At 45.9% G+C, this 22,383-nt stretch overlaps 1 protein-coding gene across 1 annotated transcript; it reads left to right on the plus strand.

The window, feature by feature from the left end:
• The first annotated feature begins 5,911 nt into the window (after positions 1-5,911).
• LOC145348661 (class I histocompatibility antigen, F10 alpha chain-like) lies at positions 5,912-8,276 on the plus strand. Its single transcript, XM_080196825.1, has 4 exons — positions 5,912-5,985; positions 6,540-6,800; positions 7,115-7,387; positions 7,990-8,276. The coding sequence occupies exons 1-4, from the start codon at positions 5,922-5,924 to the stop codon at positions 8,274-8,276; spliced, it is 885 nt and encodes a 294-aa protein (XP_080052951.1). The 5' UTR covers positions 5,912-5,921.
• The last annotated feature ends 14,107 nt before the right edge of the window (positions 8,277-22,383 follow it).

Genomic DNA, 22,383 nt, shown 5'->3' on the forward strand with positions numbered 1-22,383 from the left:
GCAGCGACACAGCTCACACACTGAGAGAGACATGATCAGTACAGGACACAGCTCACACACTGAGGGAGACAGTATCAGTACAGGACACAGCTCACACACTGAGAGAGACAGTATCAGTACAGGACACAGCTCTCACACTGAGAGGGACAGTATCAGTACAGGACACAGCTCACACACTGAGAGGGACAGTATCAGTACAGGACACAGCTCATACACTGGGAGGGACAGTATCAGTACAGGACACAGCTCACACACTGAGAGGGACAGTATCAGTACAGGACACAGCTCACACACTGAGAGGGACAGTATCAGTACAGGACACAGCTCACACACTGAGAGGGACAGTACCACAGAGGTACTGATAGTGCTCGTCCCTTTGTGTGCAGTGATTTCTGTGGGTAATGGAGTGTGAGATGGGATTGTTGGGGTGAGATATGAAGTATAAGTCAGCCGAGAAGAACATAAGAACATAAAAAATAGGAGCAGGAGTAGGCCATCTAGCCCTTCGAGCCTGCCCCGCCATTCAATAAGATCATGGCTGATCTGTTGTGGCTCAGTTCCACTTTCCCGCCCTCTCCCCTTAACCCTTCATCCCCTTGCCTAACAAAAACCTATCCACCCGTGTCTTAAATATATTTAGCGAGGCAGCCTCCACCACTTCAACGGGCAGAGAATTCCAGAGATTCACCACCCTTTGAGTGAAGAAGTTCCTCCTCAACTCCGTTCTAAACCGCCCCCCCTTTATCTTGGGGCTGTGCCCTCTAGTCCTCCTGTCCTTTCTTAGCGGGAAGATCCTCTCCACCTCTATTCTATCCATTCCATTCATCATCTTATACGTCTCAATGAGATCTCCCCTCATTCTTCTAAATTCTAACGCGTACAAGCCTAGTTTATTCAGCCTCTCCTCATAGTTCAACCCCCTCAACTCCGGTATCAGCCTAGTAAACCTCCTCTGCACTCCCTCCAAGGCCAAAATATCCTTGCGTAAATGCGGCGACCAAAACTGCACACACTACTCCAGCTGTGGCCTCACCAGTGCCCTGTACAGTTGCAGCAAGACCTCCCTACTTTTATATTCAATCCCCCTCGCTATGAAGGCCAGCATCCCATTCGCCTTCCTGACCACCTGCTGCACCTGCAGGCTGGGTTTTTGCGACTCATGCACAGGGACCCCGAGGTCCCTCTGCACCATCGCATGCTGCAGTTTTTCGCCACGTAAGTAATAGTCCTTCCTACCATTATTCCTACCAAAGTGGACAACTTCACACTTGCCAACATTAAATTCCATTTGCCAGTTCCTGGCCCATTCGCCCAGCCTATCTAGATCCTTCTGCAGACATTCCACACCCTCCGCACAATTTGCCGTTCCACCAATCTTGGTGTCATCAGCAAATTTCGACAACATACACTCGGTTCCCTCCTCCAGATCATCTATATAAATGGTAAATAGCTGAGGCCCCAGCACCGACCCCTGGGGCACTCCACTAGTCACCAACTGCCAATCCGAATAGCACCCATTCACCCCCACTCTCTGCCTCCTATCTGACAGCCAATCCTCTATCCACGCTAACACCCTACCCCCAACTCCATGCCCCCTCACCTTCTGTAATAACCTCTTGTGCGGCATCTTATCAAACGCCTTCTGAAAATCAAGAAACACCACATAGTAGGTGGGGTTGAGGAATAAGTGAGAAAAGATTTTGCCAGGGATTTTGCCAGAGAACGTGAGAGATAACAGCAAAATAGTCCATTCAACCCCTTGAACCTGTCCCAAGTTCCAACACAGTCATAGCTGATCTTCTGCCTCATCTTGACTTTCAGTCCTACTCTCTGAAACTTCCATTCCCTGAGACACCACAGATCTATTTATCTTCAATACCTTCAGTCAGGATTCATCCTTAATTTTCTGGGGTTGTAAATCACAAAGGTGAGTGAAGAAATTTCTCGTCATTTTAACTGATTCACCTCTTACCCTGGGGCTTTCCCCTCACGTTTTATTGTTCACCAACAGAAAGAATCTTCCAGTATCTTACCAATGAAGCCCTGTCAGAATCTAACCTGTTTCAGTGAGATCACTTTACTTTTTCTAAACTCCAATGAATAATCCCCCAACCTGCACAACCTTTCCTCATAAAACAAATCCCAATCATTCCAAGAATCTGCCAGTTAAACCTTCTCTGTACAAATGCCAGGATAACTCTACACAGAATTGCAGTTTCAGCAACGGTCTTTAAATTTGTAGCAAGAATTTTTTGTTCTGTTCTCAAATCCCTTTGAGATAAAGATGAAGGTACCATTTGCTTTTCTGATCAGTTTCTGAAGGAAGTCACGTGGCGCAGTGGTTAGTATTGCTGTCTCACAAACCACGGACTCGGGTTCAATTCCGGCTTTGGAATACGGACTGTCCGTGTGACGTTTGCATGTTTTGCCTGTGCCCTATGGGCTTCCTTCAAGATCGCCGGTTTCCTCTGACACGTTGATTGGCCAAGCTTAAATTGTCGCTTAGTGTTCAAAGATGAGTAAATTAGGGAGATTAGCTGGGTGACAGGAACAGGGTCTGTGTCAGATGCTCTGGTGGAGAATTGAGTGCAGATTTGATGGGCCGAATGGCCTTCTTCTACACCGTTGGGATTCTGTGATTTCTATCTCATGGATTTTTTGTGTTTCTTGTAGAGTGCACCAAAGTCTCTCATTGAAGATAGAGTGTTCTACTTTTCTATTTTTCTATCCTTGCCAGCAAATTTGAATAGCCCCACAGCTCTGCTCTCTGCCATATGTGAGCAGTTCTAATGCTTTCCCTCCATGTGAAACAGGAAGCCACATTTCACTTCCAATGGTTATGCAATGTGCATTTACTGAGCCCACAGACAAAACTGTTTGACTTCACTACACCTGAATTAATGAGTAAATAAATGTGGCCTGGTCTCAGAAATATTCTTGCACACAATCATTTATTTCACAAAGCGTTTTTGTCTGAAATCTGCAGAGATTACAACAGGTAACTGAGGCTGAGTGTGAGATTAATAATGTGCCTGTCTCTGATATAGTATCATTAAGATATCTCTTTGATGGAAGTTTTCTAGGTAAAAAACAGACTTTACAAGGTTTCCTGGAACCAGTACTTGGTTTTGATCATCTGTGTCTCAGAGCCACAATTCACTCTGACTCTGTCTCTTACTCTGTACTCTATTTATTCCTCCCTTGTACAATATAACAGTGGGATGCTGTTACTGAAGGATGGACATGTTCCAATTTAAACACCTTCTGGTTGGCTGGGTTCAGCAGAGTGACATCTGTATGGACCAGTGTGAATGCGTAGAAAGCCATATTGTGTTGAGATGCAGTGTAAACCCCATACTAGCTCACGTTACATGCTGTCTGCCACCTTGCACCTTCGCTTAAATTGTCCACATCTCTTTGCAGCTTCTCTACGTCCTTGACAGTTTGCACTTCCATCTGGCTTTGTAGCTGTTGTAAATTTAGATACATTACACTCAGCCTCTTGGTGTGAGTCATGAATGTAGGTTGGAAATTGAAGCCCCAGCACTGATCCGAGTGACACTCCATTAGTCACAGTTGGCAACTCGAACATTTATGTCCAATCTCTGTCCCCTGTCTGTTAACTGGTCTTCTGTTCATGTAAAAATATGACCCTCAACCCCTGAGCAGGGAATCAATGCAGAGATGCGCTTCAGAGAATAGGCTTTTTAAAATAAAGGATTAAGTTTGAAGGGGTTCAATGCTGTCGAGCTGGTGTCCTCTCATGTGAAGACCCGTGGATGTCTGGAGTCTCACACCAACAGATCTTTGGCACGGAGGGGAATATGGATCTGGACCAATTCTTACTGTTCCAGCCTTGCAGGTCCAAAATGCAGACAGGTTACACTCAGATGAGGATTCTCTGGCAGCAGGTTGTGAACCAGACACAATTTGAGGCAAGATTGAGAGAGAATCGGACTGGATCATATCAATTTCTAAACTCGTTCCCCAAAGAGACTGAGTTCAAAACCAACAGGTTCAAAACTTAAAGTTTGTCCCTATAATTCAATTTCCAAAACATCAGTCGCCTTTGCCTTTCAGTTTTATTCCCCATCACTTGAAATGATTCCAATTCAAAACTAGCAAACATGTCTTTCTCAAGTACCATATAGGCCAGGTGACAGCAGGCTGGCTCCCTATCCAAGGTGAAGTTAATGGTCCTATTTATAGAAATAAACTCCAGGTCAGCATCCATTATTGGGGCAATGCAATGTCTTTCCATGTTTTATGAAAGATATGCGTAGCCCAACACATTGAATTGTCCCAGTGTCATTCAGAAGTCCCTTATCTCCAATAATATTCCAGCAAATTTGCTCTTCACCCTCTCGAATACATTGATATCCTTCCTAAAACACTATGACCAGAGGTGGGGTCAATTCTCCAGCTGAGATCTAATCAATATTTTATCAATGTTCAGTGAGACCTCCTTGCTTTTGTACTTTGTGCCTCTATATATAAAACAATGGGGTAAATATGCTTCTTTCACAATTTCATCACACCTTCCTGCCAGCCTCATATTCCTGATGTGGAGATGCTGTCGTTGGACTGGGGTAAACACAGTAAGAAGTATCACAACACCAGGTTAAAGTCCAACAGGTTTATTTGGTAGCAAATGCTACTCGCTTTCAGAGCGCTGCTCCTTCATCAGTTAAGTGGGAGTTCTGTTCCTAAATAGGGCATATAAAGACACAAACACAACTTACAGAATACTGATTGGAATGCGAATCTTTACAGCTAATCTAGTCTTAAAAGGTACAATGTGAAGGGAGAGAGAGCATGAAGCACAGGTTAAAGAGATGTGTATTGTCACCAGACAGGACAGTGAGTGAGATTTTGTAAGTCCAGGCAAGCCGTGGGGGTTACAAATGGTGTGACATGAACTGAGATCCCGGTTGAGGCCATCCTCATGTGTGTGGAAGTTGGCTATCAGTCTCTGCTCAGCGACTTTGCAGTCTTGTGTCGTGAAGGCCACCTTGGAGAACACTTACCCGAAGGTCAGAGGTCGAATGCCTCACACTCACTCAGATCTCTCTGTTCATACAATCCCTTTATAACTGTATCATTCAGTTTGCATTACCTCTGTACATTCTTCTGTTCAAACTGCAGCACTTAAAATACTTCACTGGATTGTATTTGAACTGCTCTGTGTCTGTCCATTTCACCAGTCTGTCTAATGGAACACTGATTGTGTCTGGATGGTGGACAAAGTGATGGAAGTGAAGTTTCAGTTTTACAGAGAGACTTTCTTCAGACCCTGTCTGGAGTCACTGTCTTCAGTTCTGGACACCACACCTGAGGATGGGGAGATTGGTCTTGGAGGGGGTGCAGTGTTGATCTCCAGAAGGAGACCACAGTAAAAATGAATTTGTATGAACTTGGTTTTTATTTCGGAGATTTAGAATGTTGAGGGGAGATCTGTTCGATCTGTTAATAATGTTAAAATGAATCAGTAGTGTGCAATCCACATCCAGTCTTTGCACAAAAAAAATGAATATCTGGACAATTGGAGACTTTTATTGGGTAATGATATCTAAGGATCTGTTTTATAGTCAGAAACTGGAGTCCAGATCAGCAGTGTTCGAACTGGATGGTTCACTCAGCCCTGTTCCTGTTCTTAATCTCCTTCCCTCTGGCACTGTGTCAAACTCCTTCCAGCTGATTCTACCCGGCAACTGATGATGTCATCAGGTGTATTTACTTGATTGGACAGTTCTCAACATTGAGGCAGTTTCTCAACTTTTTTTCTATTCTGCCAGAGACGGTTCAGTCCTATTTTGTGTCCAATCAGATTGAGGCTCAGTGTGAACCGGGAAAGACAGAAGGAGTGAGTTGAGAAAATGGCCTTTCTTTGAAAAAGAGTTTCCAGCAAATGTTTCCCCAACATGAGGGAAGCAGCAATGATTGGACTGATAGAGCTGGTCCTTCTGTGTGGAGAGGTGTCTGCAGGTGAGTGATGGGGGTGTGAGAGGGGCAATGCCAGGCTGGGTACTGGGGTATTAACCCTGGGTCAGTGAGTGATGGGGTGTGAGAGGGGCAATGCCAGGCTGGGTACTGGGGTATTAACCCTGGGTCAGTGAGTGATGGGGTGTGAGAGGGGCAATGCCAGGCTGGGTACTGGGGTATTAACCCTGGGTCAGTGAGTGATGGGGTGTGAGAGGGGCAATGCCAGGCTGGGTACTGGGGTATTAACCCTGGGTCAGTGAGTGATGGGGTGTGAGAGGGGCAATGCCAGGCTGGGTACTGGGGTATTAACCCTGGGTCAGTGAGTGATGGGGTGTGAGAGGGGCAATGCCAGGCTGGGTACTGGGGTATTAACCCTGGGTCAGTGAGTGATGGGGTGTGAGAGGGGCAATGCCAGGCTGGGTGGAGGTTTTGCTCTCGGTTTGGAATCAGTGTTTTGGGGTTCATGCCCTGATTTGTGTGTGTGTGTGTGTGTGTGTGTGTGAGGGTGTTGGTGTTTTTAGGGTGTATATCCTGAATTCTCTCTCTCTCTATTTCAGGCTCTCACTCTCTCCGGTATTTCTTCACGGGAATGACTCCGATCCCGGGTTTCCCGGAGTTTGTGGTTGTCGGTTATGTGGACGGTGTCCAGTTTGTTATGTACGACAGTGATCGGAGGGAGCTGATCCCCCGGGAGCAGTGGATGGTGGAGAGCGAGGGTCCGGCAGCCTGGGAGAGGAAGAAGATCTTCATAAATCAGCAGGAGATCAGTTCTAAAGCTAATATTCTGCTCCTTACGTCGCGCAGCAACCAGACAGGAGGTGAGCGCTCACTCTCCCAGCACCCGGGGATCCAGGTGGGAATGAGGAGAAACCCAGAGTGGATCAGGAACCGGGAGCCAGAGGCTGATTGGCTGCGATTGGAGATGTGACAGGAAATGTGATTGGCTGTGAATGTGTGGAGGGATTGAGGCTGGCTCTGATTGGCTGTGTGAGTGGGGGATGGGGCAGAGTAGTTGATGTTGATTGGCTGGTCGGATGAGATCACCCAGTGCGACTGGTTCTGATTGGCTGTGTGCGAGTGGGAAGTCTCATGGGACTGTCTCTGATTGGCTGTTTGTGTTTCTGATCCGCAGGGATCCATGTTTACCAGCTGATGACTGGCTGTGACCTGAGAGATGATGGGACCACGAATGGATTCACCCAGTATGGGTGGGACGGACATGATTTTCTCAGCTTCGACAAGGATCACATGGTGTGGGTGACCCCGGTGCCCTGGGGGGAGATCACCAAAAACAGGTGGGATCGGGACACTGACAGCAATCGGAAATGGAAACATTACCTGGAGGTGGAGTGTATCGAGTGGCTGAGGAAATACCTGGAGTACGGACAGAGAGAATTGAGAATCAGTGAGTGAGGGGGGAGTGAGAGTGGGTGAGTGAGGGGGGAGTGAGAGTCGGTGAGTGAGGGGGGGAGTGAGAGTCGGTGAGTGAGGGGGGAGTGAGAGTCGGTGAGTGAGGGGGGAGTGAGAGTCGGTGAGTGAGGGGGGGAGTGAGAGTCGGTGAGTGAGGGGGGGAGTGAGAGTCGGTGAGTGAGGGGGGAGTGAGAGTCGGTGAGTGAGGGGGGAGCGAGAGTCGGTGAGTGAGGGGGGAGTGAGAGTCGGTGAGTGAGGGGGGAGTGAGAGTCGGTGAGTGAGGGGGGAGTGAGAGTCGGTGAGTGAGGGGGGGAGTGAGAGTCGGTGAGTGAGGGGGGAGTGAGAGTCGGTGAGTGAGGGGGGAGTGAGAGTCGGTGAGTGAGGGGGGAGTGAGAGTCGGTGAGTGAGGGGGGGAGTGAGAGTCAGTGAGTGAGGGGGGGAGTGAGAGTCGGTGAGTGAGGGGGGGAGTGAGAGTCGGTGAGTGAGGGGGGAGTGAGAGTCGGTGAGTGAGGGGGGAGTGAGAGTCGGTGAAGGGGGTGATGCCGGGACTCTCTATCTCGAGGTTCCTGTACTGACTCCTCTTTCTTTCTCTCTCAGTTGCCCCCGTCGTGTCCTTTACCCGTCTGGGTGATTCTAACCGGCTGTCCTGTGCCGTCACCGGGTTTTACCCTCAGGCCATCGAGGTGAATCTGTGGAGAGACGGAGTGGTGATTGGTGAGACTCTGTCCACTGGGATCTTACCCAATCACGACAGCACCTACCAGATCCGGAAATGGATCGAGTTTGATCCAGAGGACCAGGCCGAGTATTCCTGTCGGGTGGAACACAGCGGGATGAAGGAGACACTGGTGGTGATTTACGGTAAGACTGTTTCTCACTGTTAGAGAGGACCCAGCCTCAGAGCAGGATCACAGGAGGGAGAGTCAGTGCTGAGCTGTCAGCCCAGGACAGTCTGAGGTCCGGGATACAGAGAGAGGGAAATAAATATTATTCAGTGTGTTATATATCATGGCACCACCATTACAGGGAAATAATTGTGTGTCCTTGGATTTGATATCAAACAGACCCCACTGTATCCTGCTGTATTTCAGTGCAACAGGATCCAGTGTGTTATGGGATATTACAGGATGGATAATGCCTGCTGTACCTTGGGATATTACAGCACGATAGGGTCCGGTGCATCCTGGGAAATAACTGGGATAGAGGACCCACTGTGTTATTGAACATTACAGTGGGACAGGGCGCTGTGTATCATGAGATCCTTTGTTTGGTCAGGGCCCAGTGTATCCTGGGATATTACAGTAGGGACAAGGCCAAGTGTATCCTCAGATATTACTGTACACAAGGGCCTGATTTACTCGGGATATTAGAGTATTACAGAGCCCAGTGTGCCCAGGGATATTATTGTACAACAAGACCCAGTCCATTTTGGAATGTTATTGTGGCATGGGTAGGAGTGGATCCTGGGATTACAATACAACAAAGCCCAGAATATCGTGGGATATTAATGTATGACTGGTGTTGGTGTATCCTGCAATATTACAGTATAACACAGCCTGGTGTATCCTGGGATATTACAGTATGAATGGTGTTGGTATATCCAGGGATATTACAGTGAAACAGAGCATGGGTATCCTGGGATATTACAGTATGACATGATATAGTGTTACATGGGATATTGCAGTAACATAGGGCCTGGTGTATCATTGAACATTAGAGTAAGTCCAGACCTGGGGTGTCCTGGGATATTACAGTATGGTGGGGCCCACTATATCTGGGATATTGCAGCCTGACAGAACCCACTGTATCCTGGGATACTGCAGTAATTCAGAATGCAGTGTATCCTGGGATATTATAATAGGTCAAATCCTCGTGTATTCTGGGATATTGCAGCCTTACAGGGCCTGGTGTATCCTGGAATATTACTGTATGTGATAACCCAGAGTATCATAGGATATTACAGGAGGTAGGGCCCAGTGTGCTTGGGGTATTAGAGGGTTGACAGGGCCTGGTGTGTCCTGGGATATTGCAGGAGGTAGGGCATGGTGTTGCTGGGTATTCGAGGGTAGACAGGGCCTGGTGTGTCCTGAGATATTACAGGATAGACAAGGCCCAGGATATCCAAGGAACAATACTTTTCACTGTGTACCAATACATGTGACAATAATGAATCAAATATTACAGTGGGACAGGACCCAGTGCCTCATCACCAGAACTGACAAACAAGCACCAAGATCTGGCTTGGCTGGTGGTGAGAAGGGCACTCCCCGTCAGATCCTTTATGCACGCTCGAGGCCTCAACAGCACCGCACATTGCCCTCGAAGCGGCTGCGGGGCTGACGAGACGGTCGCACACCTCTTTGTGGAATGTGCCTTTGCAAAGAAAGTCTGTAGTGAGATGCAGTGGTATTTGTCGAGGTTCATCCCGAGCAGCTCAGTGACGCAGGACTCTGTGCTCTACGGGCTGTTTCCGGGGACGCACACCGAGACAAATATCAACTGCTGCTGGAAGGTCATCAACTCGGTGAAGGACGCACTTTGGTCTGCCTGAAACTTGCTGATCTTCCAGCTGAAAGAACTGTCCTCGACTGAGTGTTGCAGACTGGCACATTCCAAGGTCCAGGACTACGTGCTGAGGGACAGGCTGAAGCTTGGGGCAGCCGCCGCAAAGGCACAGTGGGGAAAGGCCACACTGTAAGGCCTTTTAACGGAGGCAGACCGAGGGCCCAGGAACTGCAGAATACCCTCGACCTGCAGAGCTGTGTGCCAATCCGAGCACTAACGGCACACAGTAATTTATTGAGGCATGTAAATAGTTTTAAGTATTGAAATGTAATCATTGTAATTCGCACAAATCTGTAAATCTTAAGAACATAAGAACATAAGAAATAGGAGCAGGAGTAGGCCATCTAGCCCTTCGAGCCTGCCCCGCCATTCAATAAGATCATGGCTGATCTGTTGTGGCTCAGTTCCACTTTCCCGCCCTCTCCCCATAACCCTTAATCCCCTCTCTTATCAAGAACCCATCAACCCGCTTCTTAAAAATATTTAGCGAGGCAGCCTCCACCACTTCAACGGGCAGAGAATTCCAGAGATTCACCACCCTTTGAGTGAAGAAGTTCCTCCTCAACTCCGTTCTAAACCGCCTCCCCTTTATCTTGAGGCTGTGCCCCCTAGTCCTACTGTCTTTTTTGAGCGGGAAGAGTCTCTCCACCTCTATCCTATCCATCCCATTCATCATCTTATACGTCTCAATGAGATCTCCCCTCATTCTTCTAAACTCTAACGAGTACAAGCCTAGTTTATTCAGCCTCTCCTCATAGCTCAACCCCCTCAACTCCGGTATCAGCCTAGTAAACCTCCTCTGCACTCCCTCCAGGGCCAAAATATCCTTGCGCAGGTGCAGCGCCCAAAACTGTACACAGTACTCCAGCTGTGGCCTCACCAATGCCCTATACAGCTGCAGCAAGACCTCCCTACTTTTATATTCAATCCCCCTCGCTATGAAGGCCAGCATCCCATTCGCCTTCCTGACCACCTGCTGCACCTGCAAGCTGGGTTTTTGCGACTCATGCACAAGGACCCCGAGGTCCCTCTGCACCGTCGCCTGCTGCAGTTTTTCGCCACGTAAGTAATAGTCCTTCCTACCATTCTTCCTACCTAAGTGGACCACCTCACACTTGCCAACATTAAATTCCATTTGCCATTTCCTGGCCCATTCGCCCAGCCTATCTAGATCCTTCTGCAGACTCTCCACACCCTCCGCACAATTTGCCTTTCCCCCAATCTTGGTGTCATCAGCAAATTTCGACACCCTGCACTCGGTTCCCTCCTCCAGATCATCTATATAAATGGTAAATAGCTGAGGCCCCAGCACCGACCCCTGGGGCACCCCACTAGTCACCAACCGCCAATCCGAATAGCACCCATTGACCCCCACTCTCTGCCTCCTATTTGACAACCAATCCTCTATCCACGCTAACACCCTACCCCCAACTCCATGTCCCCTGACCTTCTGCAATAACCTCTTGTGAGGTACCTTGTCAAACGCCTTCTGAAAATCCAGAAAGACCACATCCACCGGCTCTCCTCTATCCACTGCCCTAGACTCATCCTCATAGAACTCCAGTAAATTTGTCAGACACGACTTCCCTTTAATGAAACCGTGTTGCGTCCGCCCTATCAAGCAATTCCCTTCAAGATGCCTCGCAATTTCCTCCTTAATGACGGATTCTAACATTTTACCTACCACAGACGTTAAACTAACCGGCCTATAATTCCCCGCCTTTTGCCTGGCACCCTTCTTAAACAACGGCGTAACATTAGCCATTTTCCAATCTTCCGGCACTTCCCCGGAATCCAGCGACGTCTGGAAAATAACCACCAAGGCATCCACTATAACCTCCGCCATTTCTTTCAGAACCCTTCCATCCGGTCCTGGGGACTTGTCCACAATCAGCCCCTCCAGTCTGTCGAGCACCACCTCTCTAGTAACAGTAATGTCATTAAGACCCTCCATTCCTACCTGAGACATGAATATAGCTTTTAAGTATTGAAATGTAGTCACTGTAATTTGTACAGATCTGTGAACATGTTTTGATTCCACATTGTTTGCTATCAAAGCCCTGTACATTTGCAAAAGATTAATTGAGATTTTTATGAATAAAGTATATTTTTGGAAAAAAAAATTCCAGCTGGATTTAACTGTACAATCTGGTGGGTGGGATGTGAGCTCAGTGTCTGTCTCTCGCTGTATAGTCACTAAAGAACAGCTCATCCAAACCAACACTGAGCTTTGAGACTGGCCTTCTGGAGCTGGCTGCTCCTGTACAGTCTGAGGGTGGAGAGATTGTGGGTGTTGAGACATCCGGAAACATCTCATCCTGGACAGCTTCTACGAAGCTGCTGAATTTTCTCAAGGAAGTCAGAATTCCCAGAGATTTCCCTGAAGCCGGCCACTGGAGTCTGTCACTCCCACCGGATTTAACTTCAGTCGTGTTTTGTGGTGAGTCTGATCATTAGCTGAATGTTTGGGGTGTGGAGTAGAACTCAGGAGTTTAGCTGGTGTTTGGGGGTCTGATGGGTTTAGCTGGTGTTGGGGGGTCTGATGGGTTTAGCTGGTGTTTGGGGCTCTGATGGGTTTAGCTGGTGTTTGGGGTCTGATGGGTTTAGCTGGTGTTTGGGGCTCTGATGGGTTTAGCTGGTGTTTTGGGGTCTGATAGGTTTAGCTGGTGTTTGGGGCTCTGATGGGTTTAGCTGGTGTTCCATAGATGGAACATTGAATGTTAAAACACCTATGCTTTGGAGTGGGCCATTCTGCCCATTGAATCCCTGCCTGATAATGAAGAGCTCTCCATATTAAACAATCTCCTCTGCATTCTCTCCAATATAATCAAAGCTTTTGTGTAATGTGCTGACCAAACTGTTTGCAATGCTTCAGCTGTTGTCTATCTGGTGTTGTTTGCAGTTTTATCAAACCCAAGTTTTGCACCTTGGCTAATAAAGGAAAACATGTTGTATACCTTCTTAATCATGTTATTAACCTGACCTGATACCTTTCCCAGTCTGTGGACACACAGTCCTGGGTCCCTCTGTCCCTCCACATTACTCATTATCCTCCCATATTTTGGGGATTCCCTTTGCCTTGTTAATCCTCCGAAAATCCATCACCTCTCACTGCTCCGGATTGAATTCCATTTACTACTGTTCTTCCCAACTGCCCCGACCATCTCCATGTTCCTGTGGCCTGAAACTTTTCTCCTCACTGACACTCACACGGATAATACTTGTACATCTGTAAGCTTCTTCTTCATTTTCCCTACATTAGAAGCTAAATAATTGGCATAATTTATAGAAAGCAAGGGACCAAGTTCTGGACCCTGAATCCCAAAGCTCACCACACAACCCTTCTTATCACCTCCACAAACACATCAGGTTCGTCTGAACTGAGGTTTCCTTAACAAATCCACGCTAACTTTCCTTGATTAATCTGTGCCGTTCTAAATGAAGTATTTTTTTCCCAAGCACACTCTTTGTTTTCCCAATTTTCACCCCTATGCTTCCTGAACTCCTCCAGCTTTCTGCAGTTTTAGGTGTCAGGGCTCTGCTGGGTCTGATGGGTTTTGTTGGGGGTGTTCTGTGTCTGCTGGGTTTTCCTCTTTCTGTAACAATGGATTTTTTTTCTCTTTCCCAGTGACCTCCCGCATCCTGTTAAGTAATCCAGAGAGATCAGTGAGAGATCAGATGAGACAATCACTGAAGCTTTAACTCTCTCGAGCTGACAGTCAGTGACTGATGGCGGACCTATATCTGTAACTGTGTAAATTAAACTGTAAACAGCTATGATTTTTCTATTGGGGATGAATTTTTAAACCTGCATAGACCATAGGAATCATAATCACTGACCACCACTTTACTCACTATGTCCAAACAATAAAATCCCTACACTACAGGATGCCATTCAGCTCATCATGTCTGCATCGACAACAATCCTGCCCAGGCCCTATCCCCATAATCCCATGTATACACCCTGACAGTCCCCCTAACACAAAGGAGCAATTTAGCATGGCTAGCCAAACTAACCTGCACATCTTTGGAGTATGGGAGGTAACCGGAGCACCCGGAGGAAAACTATTCAGACAGTGACCTGATGCCAGAATTGACCCCAGGTCCCTGGCACTCTGAGGCAGCCACTGTGCTGCCCAGTTTACTCACTGTTTTCACTGAGAGATGGAGTAGGTGTGTGCAGTGAGTGCTGTGTTCCCCAGGACAAGCCCCGGGTTTCAGATGACAACAAGAAGTCTCAGACCACCAGGTTAAAGTCCAACAGGTTTATTTGGTAGCACAAGCCATTAGCTTTTGGAGCACCCCTCCTTCATCAGGTGAGTGGGATTTCAGTTCACAAACAGAGCATATAAAGACACAAACTTAATTTACAGAATAATAGTTGGAATGTGAGGCTTTGCAGGTAATCAAGTCTTAAAGGAACTGACAATGTGAGTGAAGAGAGGGTTAAGTACAGGTTAAAGAGATGTGCATTGTCTCCAGCCAAGACAGTTAGTGAGATTTTGCAAGCCCAGGCAAGTTGTGGGGGTTAGTGTGTCATGAACCCAAAATCCTTATTGAGGCTGTCCTCATGTGGGTTCATGTCACACTATCTGTAACTCCCACGACTTGCCTGGACTTGCAAAATCTCACTAACTGTCCTCTCTGGAGACAATACACATCTCTTTAACCTGTGCTTAACGCTCTGTCCACTCACATTGTCCGTACCTTTAAGATTTGATTACCTGTAAAGATGTGCATTCCAACCATTATATGAGTTTGTGTCTTTATATGCCCTGTTTGTGAACTGAAATCCCACTCACCTGATGGAGGGGCAGCGCTCCGAAAGTGAGTGCCTTGTGTTACCAAATAAACTTGTTGGACTTTAACCTGGTGTTGTGAGACATGTTCCTATTGTCTCCAGCTCGGACAATAACTTGCAATGACTCGCATTCCAAACATTATTTTGTAAATTGAGTTTGTGTTTTTATATGCGCTGTTTGTGAATAGAATTTCCACTTACCTAATGAAGGGACAGCACTCCGAAAGCGAGTGGCTTGTGCTACCAAATAAACCTGTTGGACTTTAACCTGGTGTTGTCAGACTTCTTACTGTGCTTACCTCAGTTCAACTCTGGCATCTCCACAACAGATGACAATCACAGGGTTAAGCTTTAATCACAATTACATAGTTAATATTTCATGATAATCACACGGTTAAGGTTTAATCGCAATTACTTGTTACTATCGAATGACAATCACAATCATATTAAAGTTTAATAATAATCACACTGTTAAGATGTAATTGCAATCACATTTTTAAGGTTTAATTGCAATTACATTATCAAATAGGTGATGAGTGTTTCTACACTTATAAATGGGGATAGCTGGGACACTGGTTGGGTATAGTAGTGTTGTTTGTAACTCAACTCTCTCTGGTAAAAGCTGTGTCTTAGTTTTGACTTCAAGTGCTGAGGGAGAGGGGATTAACATAGTGTGAGGGAAGGGTTTTTTGGCTGAGATCAGGAGGAATAAATTGCTGGAAATCAGGGAGCCTGTGTCTCAGACATCTTTTGGTCAGTACTGTGGGAGAGCTACACAGTCAAAGTGGCAGTACTGAGGGAGTGTGTTACTGCCAGAAGGGCTGTACTCAGGGAGTGCGGCACTGCCAGAGGGGTGTACTGAGGGAGTGCGGCACTGCCAGAAGAACATTATGAGGGAGTGCCGCATTGCCAGAGGGATGGTATTGAAGGAGTGCTGCACTGCCAGATGAGCAGTAAAGATCTAGCAACTCCAGACTGGGCATCCATGAGGTTCTGTGGACCAACAGCAGCACCAGAATTGTACTCAACCACAATCTGGTCTGGCATATCCCCCATTCCACAGTTTCCACTAAGCAGAGGATTATCCCTTGTTCAATGAGGAGTGAAGGAGGGCATGCCAGGAGCAGCACTAGGCATACCTGTAAATGAGATGGTAACCTGATGAAGCTACAACACAGAACTACTTGTGTGCTAAACAGCAAAAGCAGCAAGGGATAGACAGAACTAAGTGACCCCAGAACCAGCTGATTGGATCCAAGTCTGCAGTCCTGCCATGTCCAGGCGTGAATGGTGGTGGAGAATTAAACAACTCACTGAAGGAGGAGGCTCCACAAATATCCCACCCTCAATGTCTGGGGAGTCCAGTACATCAGTGCCAAAGATCAGGCTGTAGTGTTTGTAACAATCTTCAGCCAGAGTTGCTGAGTAAATTGTCTATCTTGGCCTCCTCCAGAAGCCCCAGCATTACAGGTGCCAGTCTTCGGTTCACTCCACACAATATCAAGAAATGGATGAAGGCACCGGATACTGCACAGGCTATTGGGCCTGATGTATTGCAGCAATAGTACTTCAATCCACTCTTGATCATCAGTAAAGTGGTGGGAGGAGATCACGTTTGGTGCTATCAAGTGGCACTTAGCAAGGACATGGACAAAAGGGCTGAACTCCAGGGGAGAGGTAAGAATGCCATTGACATCAAGGCAGAATTTGACAGAGTGTGACATCAAGGAGCCGTAGCAAAACTGGAGTAAATGGAAATTGGGGGGAAACCTTCTGCTGGTTGGAGTCATACCTAGCACAAAGAGAAATTGTTGTGATGGTTGTATGTCGATCATTTCGGCTCTAGGACATCAGTTTCTCAGAATAGTGTCCTAGGGCCAGCCATCGTCAGCTGTTTCATCAATGATCTCTCTTCCATCCTAAAGTCAGAAGTGGAGATGTTCACTGATGACTGCACAATGCTCAGTACCATTCACTGCTCCATGCCCGAATGTAGCAAGACTTGGACAATATCCTGTCTTGGGCTAACAAGTGGCAATTAACATTGGCACCACACAAGTGCCAGGCAATTACCATCTCCAGCAAAGAGGCTGTAACCATCTCCCTTTAACTTCAATTGTGTTATCATCGCTGAATCCCCTGAATTGACTGAAGACTGGTACCTGTGATGCTGGGACTTCTGGATGAGGCCAAAATGGATAATTTACTCAACCTCCTGGGGGTTACCATTGATCAGAAACAAAACTGGGCGAGATATATAAATGCTGTCACTACCAGAGCAGATCAGAGGTGAACAATTCAACCTCCTGACTCCCGAAAGCTTGTGCACTATCTACAAGGAATAAGTCAGGAATGTGATCGAATACTCTCTAGTTGTCTGGACAAATGCAGCTCCAACAACACTCAAGAAGCTCCAGGACAAAGCAGTCTTCCTAACTGACATCCCTTCCACAAACATTCAGTTCCGATGAACAGTGAGAGCATCCTTCAGTGAGTGTTTAATAGTTGACAAATACACTGCAGAAACTTACCCAGGTTCCTTAAGCAGCACCTTCCAAGCCCCTCCCCCCCCACCCCGCCCCATGTCCATTCTCTGTAAATTAGTTTATTCACTATGTTTTCTCTGCCAGTACTAACAATGTAAATTTCCCCAATCTTGCCCCTTGGTTTCCCTCCTTTGCTGATATTTGGTTTGTATTTCATTTGGTGAAAGACCAATTTAAACACCTGTCATTTCATAAAGCAGCCCAAGAAACTTCCTTGTAGAAGGAAATATGATACTGATCCTTATCAGAGGATGTGAGGCCATTGAACAAATGATGTCTCCACTGCACCACAAGGCCTCTACACTTCTGCATATTTACACTGGTGTTTCAATTCCTACTTTAATCTTCTGTTCAAAGTCATCTTGACATGCTCTTCATTGGCCCAGGAGGAAGAACTAGTAAAACGCAGAAACAAGAATACTGGTCCGAACTGGACTTGTACACTTTAAATCAAACACCATTAAAATGGGGTAACAAGATTAATGGTCTGAGCTGGCCTTGTATATTTTAAATGGAACATGAGTAAAATGGGAAGTAAGAATATTGGTCCAAACTGGACTTGTGTACTTTAAATGGGACACCCGTAAATCGGGAAACGGGGATACTGGTCTGAACTGGTTTTGTATATTTTAAATGGAATACGAGTAAAATGGGGAAATAAGGTGACTAGTCTCAAATTGTCTTGAATACTTTAACTGAACCAGTATAAGAGGGAAATATGAATATTGGTCTGAACTGATCTTGTATACGTTGAATCAGGAAACAAGAACACTGATTCTGACCTACTCTTCGATACTCTGAATCAAGTACTGACAAAGTGGGGAAATATAAATACTGGTCTGAACTGGTTGTGTATGCTTTAGTTTGGAACACCAGTAAAATGCGGAGATAAGAATCCTGGTCAGAACTGGTTTTTCCTGTTAGGAAAACTTTGATGATTTCTCCCATCATGCTTTGTGGTAAACCCTCCCACAAATCCTTGTTTTGTATTTGTCAAAATCTCTCAGCCCCGTGGAGATTGTGCAATGTATCCTGCCAATCGACTTCATCATTCGAACTTGCACGGTCTTCCAAAAGAGACATCATTTGAGAAAAGTCAAAGGAGATCGAAATGATGGTGTCTCCAACAAATTTATTTTCTTCCTGGTGAAGCCATGCAAATCACACCACAAATGCTCCATCTGATAAACCTTCCCGACTTTTGTTTACTTCCCTAAAGACCAAAAGAGATCTCTTATCTCGAGATCTCCTTTGAATGTCCAACGGGTCATGGCCAGACCACCAAATATATTTCTCTTAAGTCAATCAACATGGACACAAATATCTCTAAGAGAAAGCAGCCAATGTGTTAGCCTCAGCTACACTGAAACATAGATTAACACCAATTGATATATTCCACTGAACTACATCCAAGGTGAGTGTTTCTGATTCTTTCTCAATTCCAGGGATCAACATATTTTGCGAATTTGTTCCTTCTCTTAAGCAACATTTTATTTTCTCAGAGCTAACCCACTACATTGTGCCCCCATGACCTATTTTAAATTTAAGATTGTCCCACATTCAAACAGCAATCTTGTTGTGCTGAGAAGTTATGCTGATGTTCCAGAGATTTCTTCCCAAATAAAAACTTTTTTGATCCCAAGAAATCACCCAGACTGAGGGTGAGATTTTCCGGTTGCCTCTGCCCTGAGACTGGATCTTTCCACACAAGGTCAATCGACCTTTAAATGGTTGGTCAAATTTTCCATCCTGTTCGTGCTGATTCTTGTGGTGGGCAGATCGGAAAGTTTACCACTGAATCACAGAATTGATACAGGGCGGAAGGCGGCCATTCAATGGTTTTCCCATTAGCTTTCATTGTGAAAACTAAAATGTTTATTTTTAATTCATTCGTGGGACATGGGCATCACTGGTTGGCCAATATTTATTGATGTGGAGATCCTGGCATTGGACTGCAGTAAGCACAGTATGAAGTCTCACAACACCAGGTTAAAGCTTTATTTGAACCTGTTGGACTTTAACCTAGTATTGTGAGACTTCTTACAGTATTTATTGCCTAACCCAGTAGCCCAAAGTCAGTTGAGAGGCAGCCGTATTGCTGTGGCTCTGGAGTCACATGTAGGCCAGACCAGGTAAGGCCGGCAGATCTCCTTCCCTAAAGGATGTTAATGAACCAATTGGCCCATTGAGCCTGCACCTACAACAATCCCACCTCGGATCTATACTCAGAACCCCACACCTTTACCCTACTAGCCCCCCTGACACCAACGATCAATTTGGCATAGCTAATCCACCGAATCTTCTCATCTTTGGGTTTTGGGAGGAAAGCAGAGCACCTGAGGGAAAGCCATGCAGACACAGGGAATAACGTGCAAACTCCACACAGACGGTGACCCAAGGCTGGAATTGAACCCACGTCCCTGGCGCTGTGAGGAAACTGTTGCCACTGTGCTGCCTCGGTTTCACTGTGTTGGTGTTTAGCGGTCTGATTGGTTTTGCTACATCACCTCATTTTGTTTTCTGTCGATCCTTCCGGCCCTGCCCTGTCCCCCCACCGTGGCCCCCCACCCTGTCTCCCCACCCCATCCAACGACCACCCCGCACATTCAGACTCTCCCCTTTCCCCCCTCCTCCTGCGGGTCTGTCTGGTCTGTCTCCCCACGGTTACAATCCGGACAACAGGATCAAACTGCCTCCGTTCAGCCAGAATTTTCCAACTTCAACACAGAATTCACAGAACATCAACAACTGCCCCCCCTCCCTCCGCCCATCTCTCTTTATTGATTCTCTCAACACAACTCAACCAGAGGTTAAGTGTAGAGACCCTACAGTGCAGAAGGAGGCCGTTCAGCCCATCACATCCATGCTAACTGTCCGACAGACCAGGTTATGCAACTCCACACAGACAGTCAGCCAAGGTTGGCATTGAACCCAGGTCCCTGGCTCTGTGAGGCAGCAGTGCTAACCATTGTGCCACCATGTCATCCACATCCACACAGATTGCTTCCCATCCTTTAGGTTTGTGCACAGGATGGAGAGATATTGATAAAATAAAATGAGAAGTTGTTTGATTACAAATGAGGATATCTCTGAACATAAACAACTCAGTTATTCACACAGTACTTTAAACTTTACTGTGAGTTTCTTTATTTTTTTTTCCAAATCTGCTTCTGATATTCTACCAGCTGGACATTAACAGACCATTTTTGAAAAGCAGCGAGATCCATTTCTTCATCATGATTCAATAATCTAATCTTTGGTCTCATAACTCCATGATCACTATTTATTTCTTCCTGTTGATTTCTCCCAAACATTCCAAATTCCCTACTCTAATCCAAGCACTGAATCTCCAAATACTGTTTCTTTGTACACTATTTTATCTTTCAATTAACTCTGTCTTATCAACTATTCACTTTTTCAAATCAATTCCTCCCTGAACAAACACAGTAATTCCTCAAACAAGGCTCAGCAAGCTGAGACCTATTGTTATCGTGATTGGTTCAATGGTAGAACGTTTAATATAAGTAGAGGACAAAGGTCACACACTGAGAGGGACAGTATCAGTACAGGACACAGCTCACACACTGAGAGGGACAGTATCAGTGCACGACACAGCTCACACACTCAGAGGGACAGTATCAGTACAGGACACAGCTCACATACTGAGAGGGACAGTATCAGTACAGGACACAGCTCACACACTGAGAGGGACATTATCAGTACAGGACACAGCTCACAGACTGAGAGGGTCCGTATCACAGAGGTACTGATAATGCTGGTCCCTTTGTGCGCAATGAATTCTGTGGGTGATAGAGTGTGAGGTGGGATGTCATGGTTCCCCAGGACAACAAATGATTTTAGCCGATTAGAACAGAGAGTCTGAGTCTTGATCTTCCAAGCAGTAGACTTTATTTTCCAGTACAAGACAATAAAGCCGGGATGTCCGGATCAATCCAATGAATCATTCTGCTTACAGTCTTTTTATGCACATTACAGCTCCATATCTCAGAACTCTTATCTTACCCTTAGATTTCCTTGTTTTAGCCATCATTATTTCTGGGCTAGCCCTTTATCTACCCTGCTTGAGATTGGTCCCTCATTAATACATCTCTTTGCCCTTGAAACCATGGTAGTTCCAGTCTCTGCCCTTATCTAAACTATTCTGTTTATACAATAATCGTGGTTTAGCTAACTTAGATCAATTAGTGAAGAAAACGTGTTTATTTTACTCTCCTTTTTGCTATAGTCACGTATTAAGCTGGACAACTGGACAACGTCCAGTGTTCCTCAGGAGGCTACTGTCTATATTCATTAATAAGTGTTTACTATATCAACTTTGGTGGGTTACATGGGTAATTATATTGGTTATATTTCATTCAGTCATATCAGTCTGACTACTATGCTAATTACATTCGATAACATACTTTGAGTGCCATGCTGGTTTCACTCCATCTTCCATTTTGAACCTGCTTCATCACACGTATTTCAATTACAAGTATTAGAGCAAATTCTCTTACAGGATTGCTGGGGTTAGATCTGAACCAGAAGTCAGCAGAGAACGTGAGGGATAACAGAAAAATAGTCCATTCAACCCCTTGAACCTGTCCTGAGTTACAACACAATCATAGCTGATCTCCTGCCTCACCTCGACTTTCAGTCCTGCTCTCTGTAACCTCCATTCCCTGAGACACCACAGATCTATTTATCTTCAATACCTTCAGTAAGGATTCATCCTTAATTTTCTGGGGTTGTAAATCACAAAGGTGAGTGAAGAAATTTCTCGTAATTTTAACTGGTTCACCTCTTACCCTGAGGCTTTGCCCTCATGTTTTATTGCTCACCAACAGAAAGAATCTTTCAGTATCTTACCAATGAAGCCCGATCAGAATCTAATCTGTTTCAGTGAGATCACACTATTCTTTTCCAAATTCCAATGAATAATTCCCCAACCTTTCCTCATAAAACAAATCCCAATCATTCCAAGAATCAGCCAGTTAAACCTTCTCTGTGCAAATCCCAGGATAACTCTACACAGAATTGCAGTTTCAGCAACGGTCTAAAATTTTTTGTTCTGTTCTC

Source organism: Carcharhinus amblyrhynchos, chromosome 9 (assembly GCF_965287045.1).
Source record: "Carcharhinus amblyrhynchos chromosome 9, sCarAmb.v2.hapA, whole genome shotgun sequence".
NCBI classification, from domain to species: domain Eukaryota; kingdom Metazoa; phylum Chordata; class Chondrichthyes; order Carcharhiniformes; family Carcharhinidae; genus Carcharhinus; species Carcharhinus amblyrhynchos.

Bases quoted from the DNA above. Each gene is read 5' to 3' on its own strand.
- LOC145348661 (XM_080196825.1), top strand. From the start codon at position 5,922: ATGAGGGAAGCAGCAATGATTGGACTGATAGAGCTGGTCCTTCTGTGT. The intron at 6,801-7,114 runs GTGAGCGCTCAC...TCTGATCCGCAG, and splicing joins GCGCAGCAACCAGACAGGAG to GGATCCATGTTTACCAGCTG. The intron at 7,388-7,989 runs GTGAGTGAGGGG...TTTCTCTCTCAG, and splicing joins ACAGAGAGAATTGAGAATCA to TTGCCCCCGTCGTGTCCTTT.